Source organism: Gopherus flavomarginatus, chromosome 4 (assembly GCF_025201925.1).
Source record: "Gopherus flavomarginatus isolate rGopFla2 chromosome 4, rGopFla2.mat.asm, whole genome shotgun sequence".
In the NCBI taxonomy this organism is placed as follows: domain Eukaryota; kingdom Metazoa; phylum Chordata; order Testudines; family Testudinidae; genus Gopherus; species Gopherus flavomarginatus.
Genome location: NC_066620.1, coordinates 30,197,902 through 30,215,895, shown reverse-complemented (window position 1 = coordinate 30,215,895; position 17,994 = coordinate 30,197,902). Strand labels below are relative to the sequence as shown.

Here is a 17,994-nt window from a genome sequence, read left to right as displayed (position 1 = left end):
CAAAAATGGGACTGTCCCTTTAAAAACCAGACACCCTACCCAAAAGAAAAAAAATCAAACCAACAGGATGTGTACTGAACATAGCCTAAAGTCGTGACTGTTATTATTTTTTTTAATGAAGATGTGGGTAAAAATTAAAGACAAATATATGAAGCAATTCTCTAGCATATACATATATACAAGGGCTGCAGATTCAGGTTCCCAGGAAGCCAGATATTGGACATGATTGTGTGGGAAATAGCAAGAGAGTATTAGTATAAACTGATGAAAATCGAAATTTTTCGGTCAAAAACTGCTAAAAGCCAAAGAAATCTTTGTTTTTAGCTGAAAACTTTAAAAATGAAACATTTTCTAGGAAAGCAGATACTTTCCATGAAAACTAAGTTTTTTTTTAAAAAAAGCTGATTTCCCATTAAAAAAAAGTATCAATGGAAAATTTTTGATCAACTGTACTCATATCGCATAACCAGGTAAAATTTATTGATTATTTAGAAGTATGGACTACAGTTACGGAAACAATCACTGAACAGTAGTAAAATCTGCCACACTTTCACACTGGAAGAACTTCAGTTATAAAAGAGGACATTAAAAATTAATTTAAATGGTACTTTTTTTATCTTTTTGGTGAACATAGTCAAAAGATAATATTTTCTTTTGATTGAAACACTTTGAATGCAAAGAAAGATGAGAAGACTGAGAAATTTGGAGATGGACTACCATATTTGCTAAAGGCAAAAAAAGAAGGGGTGAAACCATGACCTCAGTGAAATCAATAGTAAAACTCCTGTTTTCCATGTGGCCGGAATTTCACCCAGCATAGCTGAATCTCTGTTGTCCTGCACCTCATCTAGTCCTTTACATCTGCACAAAGTAGGAGTAAAACCCTGATATTCTGTTTGGGATGTATTTTATACACACTTTTTCCTTATTTATAAATAACTACACAAGGTGCAAAGCAATGGAGAATCAAGTCCTATGTATTAACATAAAAAAGAAATTGAGTACATTAGGGGCCTGATGATGGCAGTTTTTCCGCTCACTATGGTGAGCTTTAGATTAGGCCTTACAAAACCAGACTTGGGGAGACTTTGAACAGATTAATACAAAGAAGATTCACTTTGAGGGGGCTGCTAAAGAAGCTGCTGAAGCCCACTGAGATAGAAAACTACTAGATTCACCACCCATTTCTCATAGGAAATTAATTTAAACCATAAGAAAACAAAAAGAGTTCTGCTATAAACAATGGACCAAATTCTGATACCCTTCCTCCTGATGAATAGTACTTTATTTCACAATCAATGTGGCTGTAGTATCAACAGCAATTACACCAGATGCAAAATAGAACAGCAGAACTACTTGTAGAGCAAGTTGCTATTCACTGAGCGTGAGCAACAGTATCAAAGGGCTTGTCTACATCAGAAAGTTGCAGCGCTGGTGAGGGAGTTACAGAGCTGCAACTTAGGAGGTGTACACATCTGCAGGGCATCACCAGCGCTGCAACTCCCTGTTTGCAGCGCTGGCCGTACTCCCGTTTTGTCTCGGGTGTAGAGGATCCAGCGCTGGTGATCCAGCGCTGGTAATGAAGTGTAGACACTTACCAGCGCTTTTCTTGACCTCCGTGGAATAAGCAGGTATCCCAGCATACCTGAGGATACCTCTCTGATAATCAAGAAAACTCCTCTGCCCTGTGCTCACCTGACCCCTCCTTTAAATGCCCCGGGAAATTTCAAAAATCATCTTCCTGTTTGCTCAGCCAGGCGTGGAGTGCAATTAATCAATCAATCATTCAGCGACCATGCCTCCATGCACCAAACGAGCCCCAGCATGGACCAATGCAGAGCTGCAGGATCTAATTAGTGTGTGGGGAGATGAGGCTGTTCAAACACAGCTGCGCTCCAGAAGGAGAAACTATGATACCTATGGTCAGATATCGCAGTCCATGATGAGAAGGGGCCACGAACGGGACGCCTTGCAATGCAGAGTCAAAATTAAGGAGCTGAGGAGTGCATACTGCAAAGCCCGTGAGGGAAACCGACGCTCAGGAGCTGCCCCCACAACCTGCAGGTTTTACAAGGAGCTGGATGCCATACTTGGGTGTGACCCCACCGTGAATCCTAGGAGCACAATGGAGAGTTCAGAGCAGGGAGAAGTGGGGGATGGTGTAGAGGATGAATGCAGTGATGCTACTGGCGTGGAGGGAGACACCCCGGAGTCTCAGGACACAGGCAGCCAGGAGCTCTTCTCCAGCCCTGAGGAGACTAGCCAGTCGCAGCAGCTGGAAGCGGACGTTGATGAGGAAGCTGAGGATCGTGCTCGTGGTAAGTAGATTGCAATGTTTTGGGAGAGGAGGATTTTTGTTATGGCTGCCTGCATGCATGCTTAAACGTGGAATAGCCAATTGATGTGATCTATGACATCTGTGTAATCTGCCTCAGTAATCTCTTGAAAAGTTGCAGCTAGAGCTTGGGCAATGTGCTTTCTCAAGTTTATAGGGAGAGCCACCGTGGTCCCTGTCCCGGTCAGGCTAACTCGTCCGATCCACTGTGCAGCGAGGGGTGGGGGGACCATGGCTGCACACAGGCAAGCTGCATAGGGGCCAGGGCGGTATCCACATTCCTGTAGAAGACCCTCCCTCTCTTCCCAGGTAACACGCAGCAGTGATATGTCTGGCATTACGAAAGCCTGTGGATAGTTAAGGGATAATTGAGGGCAGGGAGCTAGATTCACGGCTCCCCAGCCCAAGGCGCTCTGTTTCCCCTCCCCCAAACCCCCCCCCCCCCGCCCTTCCCAGCACGTAGGCATCCACGCGGTGTGCTCTGCTGTTTCCCCAGCCAGCAGTTCAAGCAGGCACCCTGCCCTGCGGTGTGCTCTGTTGTTCCCCCAGCCCCCCTTCCAAGCAGGCACCCTGCCCTGCGGTGTGCTCTGTTGTTCCCCCAGCCAGCAGTCCAAGCAGGCACTCATCCCCGCGGTGTGCTCTGTTGTTCCCCCAGCCCCCCTTCCAAGCAGGCACCCTGCCCTGCGGTGTGCTCTGTTGTTCCCCCAGCCAGCAGTCCAAGCAGGCACTCATCCCCGCGGTGTGCTCTGTTGTTCCCCCAGCCAGCAGTCCAAGCAGGCACTCATCACCGCGGTGTGCTCTGCTGTTTCCCCAGCCAGCAGTCCAAGCAGGCACTCATCACCGCGGTGTGCTCTGCTGTTTCCCCAGCCAGCAGTCCAAGCAGGCACTCATCCCCGCGGTGTGCTCTGTTGTTCCCCCAGCCAGCAGTCCAAGCAGGCACCCTGCCCTGCGGTGTGCTCTGTTGTGCCCCCAGCCCCCCTTCCAAGCAGGCACCCTGCCCTGCGGTGTGCTCTGTTGTTCCCCCAGCCCCCCTTCCAAGCAGGCACCCTGCCCCGCAGTGTGCTCTGCTGTTTCCCCAGCCAGCAGTCCAAGCAGGCACTCATCACCGCGGTGTGCTCTGCTGTTTCCCCAGCCAGCAGTCCAAGCAGGCACTCATCCCCGCGGTGTGCTCTGCTGTTTCCCCAGCCAGCAGTCCAAGCAGGCACTCATCCCCGCGGTGTGCTCTGTTGTTCTCCCAGCCCCCCTTCCAAGCAGGCACCCTGCCCTGCGGTGTGCTCTGTTGTTCCCCCAGCCCCCCTTCCAAGCAGGCACCCTGCCCCGCGGTGTGCTCTGCTGTTCCCCCAGCCACCAGTCCAAGCAGGAACCAAGGCATCCCACTAACATGGGAGAAATTTTAGCAAAAGTACTCACCCCATTGCTCGACATGACTTAGCTTTCTTGACCTCTACAGTGTTATGTGAGGTATGTGAGAGGGATGCTACCTAAAGTTTCAAATGTCCTTCAAAATTTGATAATAAACAATGATGCCCCTGTGTATTACATGTCTCTATCTCTATTTTTTCTAGGGAACTCGAGTAATGCAGCTGTATCACCGGCCTCACGTAGATTACAGAACTTGAGGCGCAATCCTAGGAAATCAAAAGAGGAATTGATCAAGACCGTTCTGAACCACTACAACAGGGAAAGTAGGAAGACTGAGGAATGGAGAAATACTGTACATGAATGGAGGCAGAGAGAAAGCAGGAGACAGGTATTGTCTGTCAAAAAAATAGCCAGGCAGATGATGAGCCTCCTGTCTCGCCAAACCAAGTCTTTTGAGTCTCTTGTAGCCATGCAGACAAATATATACCGTGAAAACCCACAGCCTTCCCAAAGCACTCTTCCTTGTCCCCCTGTGTATCCTCAAAACAGCTTTCTGCAGCAGCCAGTTCCTTATTATCACCAGCTGCCCCCAACACCTATAAGATCACCTACTAACCAAGACATCTATAATTCTTACCCAGTGCACTCCATCCCCATCATTCTGCAGCAAAGTAATGGTGACTTGCATCAGACAGTGACAATTGAGTAAAATAGGACATAGTAAAACCTCTTAATGTACTGTGAACCACCCATACCCCCTTGCATGTTTTTTACTGTATGACAAATAAAAGTTTTTGGTTTGTATTTCTTTCAATACGTTTAATTGGTGCTAGAAATGGTAAATTATACACAGCAAGGTAAAGCAAAGCACAACACATGCATCAAACATTACTGCTGGCTCTCAGCATCAAATTGCTCCCTTATAGCATCCCTAATCCTTGAAGCCCTTTCCTGGGCCTCCCTATTAGCCCTGCTCTCTGGCTGAGCAAACTCATTCTCCAAGCGTCTAACCTCGGAGGTCCATTCCTCACTGAACCTTTCACCCTTCCCTTCACAAATATTATGGAGGGTGCAGCACGCGGCTATAACAGCGGTTATGCTGCTTTCCATCAAATCTAGCTTCCCATAGAGACTGCGCCAGCGAGCTTTCAAACGGCCAAAAGCACGCTCCACAGTCATTCTACACCGGCTCAACCTGTAGTTGAACTGTTCCTTGCTCCTGTCAAGCTTCCTTGTATATGGTTTCATGAGCCATGACATTAATGGGTAAGTGGGATCTCCCAGAATCACAATGGGCATTTCCACATCCCCTACTGTTATCTTGTGATCTGGGAAAAAGGTCCCGGCCCTAAGCCTCCTGAACAGGGCACTGTTCCTAAATATGCGTGCATCGTGCACCTTTCCAGGCCATCCAGAGTAAATGTCAGTGAAATGCCCACGGTGATCCACAAGCGCTTGCAGAACCACGGAGAAGTACCCCTTGCGATTAACATACTCTGATGCCAGGTGGGGTGGAGAGATAATAGGAATATGCGTCCCATCTACTGCCCCTCCACAGTTAGGGAACCCCATGTCTGCAAAGCCATCTAAAATGTCCTGCACATTCCCAAGAGTCACGGTTCTTCTTGTCAGTGTTCGATTAATGGCCCTGCAAACTTGCATCAGCACCATTCCAACGGTGGACTTTCCCACTCCGAACTGGTTCGCCACCGATCGGAAACAGTCTGGAGTTGCCAGCTTCCAGATTGCAATAGCCACCCGCTTCTCCACAGAAAGGACATCTCTAAATCTCGTGTTCATGCGCCGCAGGTTGGGGGCGAGATCATCACAAAGTGCCATGAAAGTGGCTTTCCTCATACGAAAGTTCTGCAGCCACTGCTCGTCATCCCATGATTGCAGGACGATGTGATCCCACCACTCAGTGCTGGTTTCCCGAGCCCAAACGCGCCGGTCCACGGAGCAGAGCACGTCTGTTACTGCCACTAGCAATGTGCTGTCTGCACATTGACGCGATTCACTATCATCGTCTGACTCCTCAATGTCACTCTCACTCACATTTAGCAGCTGAAGGAATAGCTCCACAGCCAGGCGAGATGTGCTGGCAATAGTCATTAGTAAGGTATTCAGTAGCTGAGGATCCATTCTTGAAAGATAATGCAGAAAAAGTGCTGTACAGTCACAATGCTGCCACAGTGCTCCGCATGTGTACCAAACCAACGCTGGCCGTTGGAACAGGAACAGGAAGCGGAAAGACAATCACACTTCCTTCCCCTTCCCACAAGCCCCAGCGCCGCTGTGGGACGAGGTGCTCTGTGGGATAGCCGCCCACAATGCATCACTCCCAACAGCGCTGCAGTGTGGCCACATCTAACAGCACTTGCAGCGCTGCTAGCTGTAAGTGTGGACACTCTGCAGTGCTGGCCCTATACAGCTGTACTAATACAGCTGTAACAACCAGCACTGCAAAATTTTAGATGTAGACATGGCCAAAATGTGGCCAATGTTACCAGACTAAAAATAAACCCAGCAGTTTCCAAGGTACATAATGAGATTTTTTTTTCATATTTGCACAATAGGAAGGGAGCAGCAGGAATGGAGGCCTGTATGATCCAAAAAGAGAGTAGTGGCTTTGACTTGCTTTCTTAAACATTGGAGTTAGAAAAATGCCACATATGCCTAAATAGAATATGAGAGTAGAGATCAGAAATGTAGTTTGCACAAAAAGATTGGTTTAAAAGTTAAATATGAAGGTCTAACTTGCAGATATTTTTGTAATTTTAACAAATAAATAGCACTTCTAATCATTACTCATCTCTTTTTAAATTGTAATAAGGTTAGTGGTGTGGTTTATAAGAAATCAACACTTCATAAATAATCAAGATGTGCAATAATCAACATCTGTGATGGTCTTGGTAACTACTGGAATTCAATAACTGGCGATAGTAGTATTTGTTCACATTTTAAAGTTCAAAAAGTGGTGAAAGGCCAGCCTGGGTTCTAAAAGGGCTGATACTAAAAATGCACCTGATGTAAATAGTGTTACCTAGCAGCTCTGTGTTCTTGGGGAATCAGGGCACAGTACCCAGCCTGTCTGACTCATGAAAGACACCTTCATTCCCCAACTCTGTTGAACCAAATCTGCATCAGAAGGAAGACTTACAAAAAGCAATGAAAAGGCAATGGGAGACACACCTAAACCCCTGGGATAAGGATGATAATATTAAGGAAACTCCCCTAGTCTCATTTGCATCAAAGTTGGGACAAGGAGGCATCTCCATTAGCATACAGAATGGAGAACAGAGATTCCAAGGCAAGAACCGCACGGAACTCTGGGACCAGAAAAGCAGGGAGGCACTGCATGATGGGGGATCTCTGCTCCAGATGTTAATGAACCCATGCCTGCACACAGCCAGCTCAGTAGTTATCAGACCAATTCTAGTAATAAATCCTTTATTGGTATCCCAAATAGTGAAGCTCCCTAATTACACTGTGGGCTCCGTCCAAGGAACACTGCACTGCCCAAAGCCAGGAATGATCAGCTCCCATGGTCTAGCCTGCACAAAACAACTTTGGTATACTCCCTTGTTTACACATAAATAAATCTAATGTTCTCCCTTGAACCACTGTTTTGCTTAATCATGTTAAAATACTTGTAGAAAAAAATAATTTATTGTAGCTAATTAAATAACCAGGACTAATATCTGGTAATAATATAACATTATTATTAACCAATAGTAGACTGGCCTAATCATAGGAACCATACAATTATATTGTTCAGCATTACATATAGTCCAATTTAACATTTATAGATATACAGTTTTAACAAGCAAAAAGGACTTTCAAATTGACAATATTCAGGGGTAAATTCAAATTGATAAGTGATTACTTAAGCGACTTTAGAGAGTAGTAGAGAAGACAGACTGAGTTGTAGTAGCATAGTACAGCAGGAAGGACTTGTCAGTTTCTTCAGGTTCCAAGTTGTTAACAGATTAATTCCTTATAATCCTTATGATACAAGTGTATGAGCTATGGACCATAACATTGGTTTGTTTCCTTAATGTATTTGTTGGCTTTACAAGTTTTAGATAGTTAGCTAGTTCTTTTTCTCCAGGTTTCAAAAGAAGGAAGTGAACTAGAGATCCTGAGGATAACAGAACAATTTTAATCAGTGAGTGATCACCTTTGTTCCATTTCTAGGTCTCCCACATCACTAATGCCAAACAGACAGAGTGATGCTGTGAATTATTACTGAGTTCTTGTAATCCCAAAACAGATTTATTGATTTTTGGCCCAGAGATTAATAACTGGACAATTCTACCTGAAAAGAAAAAATGTAATGTTAGCAAGCAGAATGTTTTGAGGTGACAGAAGAAAGGAATGGAATGCTGGAATAAAAGGAATGGAATATAGAAATCAGAACATTCCATGGCAGTTGGAAGTTGATAACTAGCTGCACTAGGCTGGTAAGACCATCTCTCAGTAGTGTCCCCTGTAAGAAAAATGCCAAATGTAGATTACAACAGGGGTGGGCAAACTTTTTGGCCTGAGGGCCACATCGGATTTTGTAAATTGTATGGAGGGCTGGTTAGGAGAGGGGGTTCGTGGCCTGGCCCCCACCTCCCTTCTGCCACCGCCACTTTCCCCCCCAGGACTCCTGCCCCATCCAACCCCGCCTCATTCCCTGATGGCCCCTCTGGGACCCCTGCCCCATCCACACAACCCCACTCCCTTTCCCTGACTGCCCCTGGACTCCCTGCTCCTGACTGCCCCTTGCTGCCCCATCCAACCCCTCCAGAACCCCTGCTGCCCCATCCACACCCTTGTCCCCTGCCCACCACCCTGAACTCCTCTGCCCTCTATCCAACTCCCCCTGCTCCCTGGAGCACCACCCTGCCTGGAGCACCAATGGCTGGTGGCGCTACAGCCACACCGCCAAGCTGGAGCTGGGCCACACTGCTGCCACTGCCACCATGCAGCACAGAGCACCGGGTTAGGTCGGCGCTGCAGCTGCGCTGCCCCAGGAGCTCACAGCCCCGCAGCGCAGAGCATTGCACCAGCAGCAGAGAGAGCAAGATGAGTCTGTGCGGGAGGGGGGATGGAGGGAGGGCCGGGGGCTAGCCTCCCAGGCCAGGAGCTCGGGAGCTGGGCAGGCCTGTCCCACGGGCTGGATATGGCCCACAGCCTGTAGTCTGCCCACCCCTGGATTACAAAGTCAGCATGGATTCACCAAGGGCAAGTCATGCCTGACTAACTTAACTGCCTTCTATGATGAGATAACTGGCTCTGTGGAAGAGGAGAAAGCAGTGGACCTAAGCAGATCTTTTGATATGGTCTCCCACAGTATTCTTGCCAGCAAGTTAAAGAAGTATGGGCTGGATGAATGGACTATAAAGTGGATAGAAAGCTGACTAGATCGTCGGGCTCAATGGGTAGTGATAAATGGCTCCATGTCTAGTTGGCAGCCGGTTTCAAGAGGAGTGCCCCAAGGGTCGGTCCTGGGGGTGGTTTTGTTCAATATCTTCATTAATGATCTGAAGGATGGTGTGGATTTGCACCCTCAGCAAGTTTTCAGATGACACTAAACTGGGAATAGTGGTAGATACACTGGAGGGTAGGGATAGGATACAGAGGGACCTAAAGAAATTGGAGGATTGGGCCAAAAGAAATCTGATGAGGTTCAACAAGGACAAGTGCAGAGTCCTACACTTCGGATGGAAGAATCCCATGCAGAGCTACAGACTAGGGACCGAGTGGCTAGGCAGCAGTTCTGCAGAAAAGGACCTAGGGGTTACAGTGGATGAGAAGCTGGATATGATTTAGTCGGGAATTGGTCCTGCTTTGAGCAGAGGGTTGTACTAGATGACCTCCTGAGGTACCTTCCAATCCTGATATTCGATGATTCTATGATTCAACAGTGTGCCCTTGTTGCCAAGAAGGCTAATGGCATTTTGGGCTGTATAAGTAGGGGCATTGCCAGCAGATTGAGGGACGTGATCATTTCCCTCTATTCGACACTGGTGAGGCCTCATCAGGAGTACTGTGTCCAGTTTTGAGCCCCATACTACAAGAAGGATGTGGAAAAATTGGAAAGAGTCCAGCAGAGGGCAACAAAAATTACACTGCTCTACAGCCAAAATGCTTCTGAAATAAATGTAGTCCAACTTTACTAATTCTGGGTCACTGAGAATGAAAATGATGCTTAAAATTGTTGATTGGCTCTAGTTTTCAAGATATGTTATTGGGTCAGTATATACGACCCTTGACTTGGGAATGGCGAAGGATAAGCGAGTTATAAAGGGAAGGGATCTCAATTTAAACCAGAAATGACTACAATACATCTTTGACCGGATCTATGAATAAATCTATGACTGGGTTTGGACAGTACTTGTTTTTTAGGCAAAACAATGAATGATGCAATCTGAAGCTGGTATTGCATCATACATGATATGAATTGCATCATGTTATTCCTAGAAGTCAGGAATGATGCAATCATAATGAAGCTTACATCACTCTGCTGAACAAATTGCCCTATATCAGCTCTAGAAATCATACAGTGTCGTGCTCTCTTATTTGTCAGTGTTTGATTTTGCAAAGGGACACATTTCTGTTTAGCCAAAGTGAACAGAAATGCCTCGTACTTGTGTGAACAATGCAGATAACTTCTGCTATGTTTGTGGTGAAGTGACTTTTGCATCACAAAAGCGCAGTATAACCACTATGGTTAAGAAAGCCTCTCACCTTTATTTTGGCTGCAAAATTGGAGATCAGGACAAGAGGTGGGCCCCACACATATGCTGCAACACTTGTGCAACAAATCTTCACCAGTGGTTGAACAGGAAAAGGAAATCTATGCCTTTTACATTGCCAATGATTTGGAGAGAGCCAACAGATCATACCAGCAATTGTTACTTCTGCATGGTGCGTCCAGTTGGGAAAGGTGTGTCAAAGAAGAAAAAGTGGACTGTGCATTATCCAAACATTCCATCAGCTATACGCCCAGTACCCCACGGAGAAGGACTGCCGGTTCCTGATGCACCAGAATCATTCTCACTTGAGTCAGACGAGGAAGAGGATGAGGATGAAACTTCTGGTCCTGAACCATCAATGTCACAGGACCCACTTTTCTCCCATCCTCCTCCTCTGAACCACACCTCATAACACAAGGTGAACTGAATAATCTTATCAAAGATTTGGAACTACCCAAGAGTAAGGCAGAGCTGTTGGGCTCCAGACTACAGCAGTGGAATCTCCTGGCAGGCTATCAGGGCAAATGGAGCCCATCTATGCTTGCAGAGTATTGCTGGACAGTGACAAGAGATGCTCCATTTAATGAATACAAGAGACAAGCCAAGAAGCGCCAATTAGACACTGAATAGGACTAAACTATGTACATAATAGTTTTTTGCCTTTTGTCTCATAATAAATTTTATTTATATAACCCTTTTGCTGATTTTTAAAGTGTTACATAAACAGGACAGGTGAAATATTATCATGTAAAGCAACACATGATAAACACATGAAAAGACCTAGGTTTACAATTTATGATTACAACTCTACTATCTACGTAATATACATAGACATAAAATTTAAAATCTTAAATATCTTAGAAACAGTAGCCAATCAGTTGTTTTAATTGTCATATTTGAATTCAGCACATCAAAATACATAATCACATTTTAAATATCACATTTTATCTCTGAAGCAGACGACTTCTCAAAAATTGTAGACCAGTGTTATTAGGGGGTTGGAGCACATTATTTATGAAGAGAGGCTGAGGGAACTGGGATTATTTAGTCTGCAGAAGAGAAGTGGAGGGATATGATAGCTACTTTCAACCACCTTAAAGGAGGTTCCAAAGAGCATGGATCTAGATTGTTCTCAGTGGTACCAGATGACAGAGCAAGAAGTAATGGTCTCAAGTTGCAGTGGGGGAGGTTTAGGTTGGATATTAGGAAAATCTTTTTCACTAGGAGGGTGGTGAAGCACTGGAGTAGATTACCTAGGGAGGTGGTGGAATCTCCTTCCTTAGCCATTTTTAAGGTCAGGCTTGACAAAACCCTGTCTGGGATGATTTAGTTGGGGATTGGTCCTACTTTGAGCAGAGGTCTGGACTAGATGACCTCCTGAGGTCCCTTCCAACCCTGATATTCTATGAATCTATGATTCTATTATTCTTTCTGTGAGCTTTATATGAGGTTGTAAGGTCCTGTGGGCCTCCCACCCAATCAGTCTTCGCAGAGAGCCACAACCTCTCCCTACTGCATGGCTGTCCTAGAAACTTAAGGGAATTAGCAGTCTCTGGGCTCTGGACCCCCCCATCCTCTCAGCAGAGCCGAGCAGTAAGCAGTCTATAGAGCTGCAGCCTACTGTAGGGGCCTAATGGTAATCAATCTAGGGAGCTCAGTCCTTCAGCTAGGGTGGAGTACCAAACAGTCTAGGGAGCTTGGGCCCACAGGCAGGGCAGAGCAACAGCACCCCATAGGCAGAGTGGAGTTATAAGCAGGCTATAGGGATCTGGCCCTTCTGGCAGTCTAAGGTGCTCAGGCAGATGGCAGACAAATGCATGCCTCTTTGCCTAAGGTGTGCAGTCATCCTAGGGTGGGCTGGCCACAGGGGGTAGGGGGACCTAGGCCCACCCTACTCCACTAGGTTCCTGCCCAGGGCCATGAGAATTGTGGAGGGCTTCACCACTGAGTCAGCAGGAATCCCATTGCAACACGCTGACCATTATTCGGGCTACATAACCAGACTATTGTTTGGTGTCCCTGGGCTACTTCCTATGACCCCACTGCAGTGTACCTTAGTTCATGGGGCTCCTCAGTCTCCCTGGAGTAAATGGCCCATGGAAGTCCCAGTAGCTCCTCCGTACTCCCGTCAGCTGGTCAACCTGACAGTCCTTCTGGATCCTCGGTGCTGCAGGGCCTATCCTCAGGCATTGGGCTCAGCAATGGCCGGGACATGTCTGTCTCCTTCATCAACTCCCTTCAAACTGAGCTGCAGGGCCTGCCTTTTAACCTTCCTGTCCTGCCCCTCTGCTTCCAACAGGGTGGATGGCCAGGTTCAGCCTACCAGGGGGTAGATAGGGCTTCCTCCGTCAGTCTCGGTGGAGGGCCACACCTCCTTTCTATATGGGTGTATGGAACTTCTTAGATAACTGTGGTGACTGTGTGTAACTAATTTTGTGTGGCCAGCAGGGAGTCCTATGCCATGAAGGATGGAGGATTTCTGGCCTTTGGGAGATATAGTAGCTTGGGACTCAAGCTTGGAATTAATCTCATTCCATCCCATCTCCCCACACACACACCTCTCTTCTGCTGCCATTGCCCCTTTCAATCTATTCATGGCATTAGTATCATGGTAATCACTATAGAACCCGAACACCTCCCTTTTCTGCTGGATCTTGTCCATTTTTTGGGTTGAGGACTTGCAGAATAGTGGCAGGTCAGACTTAGGGACTGAAGAACTCTGCTGAAGCAGGCAATGTATAAGAGCGGGGCCCAGTAGCCAAAAAGAAAGGTGCTCATCAGGAGACTATTAGAGCATTAGAAAGGAGGCATATTTTGGCACCCGTTAAGGTACGGGAGGGCTAAGGAAGTGGGAAGAGTTTTGTTTTACTGGAAGGGGGCAACGGAGAAGGGGGAAGGATTGAAGCCAAGTCTTGCCATCTCCACTCCCTCTGCACAGAATATCCTTCCTTAACTCTTAGAATCCTTTAGAACCCATTCCTTAATCCAGTGTAAACTAGAGATGCTATAGAAATTCACATCTCCATTAACTAGCAGTAGACTAAACATGTTGAAACATCAAGGGTAAGAAAAGTGGTTTGATGCTACTAGCCACTTGTTTATTATCCATCATTCTTATATGTTCATTACAGAGTTTTGCTCAGGTATATATCTCTTTATAGATCTTAACTAATTTAAGGTATTGCAGTAAGTGTGAGCAATCTGTATCCTATTCCAGATGTTCTCAAACTGTCGTTTATGGACTTTAGACAGTTGTGGCAAATTGCTGGCACTACTATAATGGGTCCAGCGCTTTCTCTTCTTGTGGGGATGTTCAGGGCACCGTTTCTTGTCCCTGATCTGGGGTATTAACTGTCCCACTAGTATCTCAGATAAGGGGAGTGGAGAGGGAGGGACCTGGGCCCACCCACTACTCCAGGTACCAGCCCAGGGGCCCTAGGGATAGTGGTAAACCAATTTGAACTAGTGATTCCTTCCCCTGGGCTACTTCCCTCTCCAGCCCTTCAGCTTGAGGGCTTCCTGCCCTCTCTCTGCTTGGGCAGTTTTCTCCCAACCCTTTGTGCCTGTGGAGTCCCTCTGCTCTGTACAAGCCGAGTTTCCCTTTACCTAGGGTCTTGGTCTTCTGGCCCATCACAGCACTTTTCCAAACTCTCCTCTGCTTCCCTCCAAACTGCTCTCTGCTCCAACACCAAACCACTCTGCTTCAACTCCTTCAGTTGTATGATTGAAGCGGGGGGGGGGGCGTTATCAGGTGACTGGCTTCAGGTGCTCTAATTAATCTGTAGCAGCCTATCTTCTTTCTATAGAGAATAAGGCTCTCATCATCCTGGGGCTTACAAATCTCTCATCTATCACTTTCCTGCTGCCCTCTAGCCATGCTATATCACACATTCTATGAAGAGCTGGGTGATAGGATGCTGGGTTTTTTTGTTTTCACTTGCTGAATTGCATTAATGAAAGCTAAATGGATATTAAATATTTCCCTGCTTACTTTTCCATGTAAGCAAGTGCAGTCATTACAACAGGGATGTAAGTGATTGTAAATAAGATGGGGAGATGATCCACAAAATAATGTGGTCCAACCTACAAAAAGATTTGAGACGCACCATCCTGTTCTATCCTAGGTTTACCAGGTAGTAAGTTAATAAAACAATTGTTAGTAAATCTATGCTTCTTTCTTTTTTGCCATGGTGTCTCATCTCCTCCATTCCTAAATAGAGGTTTAAACCACAAATAGGAGCTATTATTTCTAGGATACTGTGACAAAGTGAGGCTGTAGCCTGCAAGAGGGTGCTCCTATTGGGTTCCAGGAGGTGGGCAGGCACAAGGGGCTCACAGGGCAGGGGCCCAGTGAAAAGGTCCAGAGGGCCTGGGGTATAGCTTGAGCAGGGAGCACCCTCAGCGACTGCCACAGACCTGGTTGCCAAAACCAGCTTCCAGATCTGGAGGTGGTCCTGGTAGAAGACCAGCAGCTCAGAGAGGTCTTGTGGAAGACCTCTCAGATGGAGATAAAGGAGCTGCAAGTTGTCTCGGAGCCCTCAGAAGTGGTGCAGGAAGGTGTGCACCAACATGCTTCATGTGGAACTACCTGTACTATAAAGAAATCTCTGCAGGGCCTGGAGGCAGAAGACATGGACCTGAGTGCGAAGGCAGGTCAGGCCCTGTCCTCCCCTCTCCAAGGGAAGACTCAAGACCCCCACAGAGACCCAGTGCAGTTCTGGTCAAAAGAACTCTAGAACTAACATCTGGAGTTTGGCCAGGATCAGGGTGTTGAGTCGGTGTCAGAGCACGGATAGTACTAGCTGATTCCGCACCAGTGCCCTCCCTCAAAGGGAGTTGTCCTGTCCACTTCCACAGCTGCTCAGCCACCCTGGCCTCCAAGTCTTGCCAGTTCTCCAGCAGAGAAGATGTGTGGCAGAAAGATAGAGCAGCAGACCCACTCTCCACAATATGGCCTGAAGGACGAGTGGGAGGGAGCTTACCTGCCACCCGTAACCGACCATCAGGCCAGAGCTTTTGACCCAGTTGACCCGGGCGGAGTAGGCCACCAAGTAGATGGCCTGGCATGCCTCCACCCGCACCAGGTCACCCAGGTCCTGGACCATGAGGAGCACATCATCGGTGTACGCTGACTGGACCAGCCTCAACTCCAATTCATGGAGCACCAACCCCGTCAACCTCCTATGGAAGAGATGGAGGAAAGACTTGATGGCCAAAGTGTATAGCTGGCCTGACAGTAGACAGCTTTGACGCATGCCTCACTCACCTGAAGCTGTCCAGTTCAGTCAGGGTCCAGCTGAGCTTGACCAAACACTCCACGGAGGCTTACAGCACCTGGAGAAAACCCACAAATTGAGTCCCAAAGCCAAACATCCACAAAGTGCCCAGGAGATACCTGTGGTCCACCCTGTCAAAAGCCTTCTCCTGGTCCAGAGACAGGATGGTGAACAACAGACCATCCACACACCTGAGAACTAGGAGATCCCAGACCAAATACAAGTTGTCAAAGGTGGTACAGCCTGAGACAGCAAGCTCCAGGACCTGTGTGCTGACCCATGTTTGAAAAGCTTATTAAATGGTGTTATTGCCATTGCTTATGCTTTGCAATGTTTGTGCCTAACCCAAGAAAATTTAGCACAAGGGGTGACCTTGGTAAGTGCTGTGCAAAGTGCTCAAGACCCTGACAGTGTTTTAAAGAAAATGACCAAACCTGAGGATACCGGCTTAGCACATTATATTGACCATTTGGTATGCACAAAAAGTTACAGAATTTTGTTTGGGAAAAAGACTATTTGAAAGAAATCTAAAAGGATTGTCTTTTAAATAAAAAAAAGTTTGTGAAAATCCAGCTCTTGTATCTTTGTGTAAAGAGACCTATTTACAGCAAAAGCTGAAATGTGCATAGTAGAATCTAAGGGATGGGGGCGGGAAGACAGGAGGACAAAAATGTATTTAAAACAGGCATGTTTGAGACATGTTTTTGAGTACAAGAGCTGACTCACCCTGTTGAATTGATGGTTTAAGCACACCCTCACTGAAATAACAAGGGTAACTCTGTTGGCTTCAACCAATTACTCCTGGGGGAATTCTGCACCAAAAAAAATAATAAATTCTGTGCACAGTATTTTAACATTTTGCAAATTTTATTTGAAAAAAATAACATGCCTGTTTCAATTATTTTGAAAGGTATTTTGAAATAAATTATCAGCAAGTCTGTAACAATACAAAATTCCCCCAGTAGCGAGTTAAAGAAACCCTAATGACAACCCAGTTCCTACTTCTTTGCTCCCTCCCCCTGACAGCCCAGCCCAGATACTCTCACACGTGCCCCAGAGACCAGCTGTGCCCCTCCTGAGCCCAGATACTTACCCCCTTGTTACTCCACTATTTGGACTTAAGGTATCCCAGTACTGGCCCACCTATCCAAATGGGGACAAAAGTGATGATCCATCCTAAAGGAATTTCCAGAATATTGCCAGGTATTTTGTCTCTGACCCGCAGAGGACTTCCCAGAGCAGGCTAATCCTGCTAACCCTTGAAAGAACATGGATACAGCCTTCTGCTCAAAAGATTGTCATACAAGCAATAGTTCTTCGAAAACAACATTTTATTTATTTGAGAGAAAATTAGGTGATTACAATATATTTAGTAAAGCAAGAAAGAAAGCAGTACAGTATATAGTAGGCAGTAAGGCACAATTACATTACATTTAAAGATTATACATTCAATTGACCAGAAGACTACACAGACTATGAGACAAATACAATGATGAGAGTTGGTACACACTGAACTTTTCATATATATGCATAAGGCCTCTAATACAATAACATTGGATATATTACAATGTAACATACAAGTACTCCATTGCATATGCATAAACAGCGCAATTAACAATTACCATTCTGTGAGTAGTGGCCGGCCGCTCACAGGATGGGGTGGGGTAGGTCACACTCAAAAGAAGGCATCCAGCTTTATTGACAGACACACACACAAGCAGTCTCTTAAAATAGACAAGAAATCAGACTTACACTTCTTCACTACTTCCTCTGAGCATCTCAGTCCTTCTGTTCCGCCAGTCTCTAGTCCTATCTTTTTCTTCTATTGCTGCTTCCTGGTTGCTTTCTTGATCTTCTCTTCATATTCTTCTCTTGATCATCATCATCTTTTTTCTTTCTTTCTCTCTCTTTCTCTCTAGCTTGCCAACTGACTCCTTATGTTCAGTTTCTGGCCTCCTCTGATTGGTTGATCTTTCATGCTGTATGCCCCCTGAGTGGGTGGCAACCTGGCAGCTTTGCCCTGACATCATAACTACACTCCTCCTTGCCCTAACCCCTATCTGCAGGTGTTTTGAAGTGAGTTGAGTCACACTTCCTGAACTTTGTTCGACCTTTGTTTCTTCCTTGTTATTGGTCAATCTAGTCTATGTCCTCCATCTTTGATGTTTTCTAATAGAAAATCCGTGTCCACCATTTTGGATTTTTAGCTCCAAATTATCATTATTTATAGCTTATCTAAAGCATCCAGTGTAAAACTAACTACTGTCCCCTACAA

General features: G+C 46.2%; 1 protein-coding gene across 1 annotated transcript; it reads left to right on the top strand.

Moving 5' to 3' along the window:
• The first annotated feature begins 1,404 nt into the window (after positions 1-1,404).
• Positions 1,405-4,501, top strand: LOC127050218 (zinc finger and SCAN domain-containing protein 29-like). Its single transcript, XM_050951937.1, has 2 exons — positions 1,405-2,318; positions 3,901-4,501. The coding sequence occupies exons 1-2, from the start codon at positions 1,796-1,798 to the stop codon at positions 4,404-4,406; spliced, it is 1,029 nt and encodes a 342-aa protein (XP_050807894.1). The 5' UTR covers positions 1,405-1,795; the 3' UTR covers positions 4,407-4,501.
• The last annotated feature ends 13,493 nt before the right edge of the window (positions 4,502-17,994 follow it).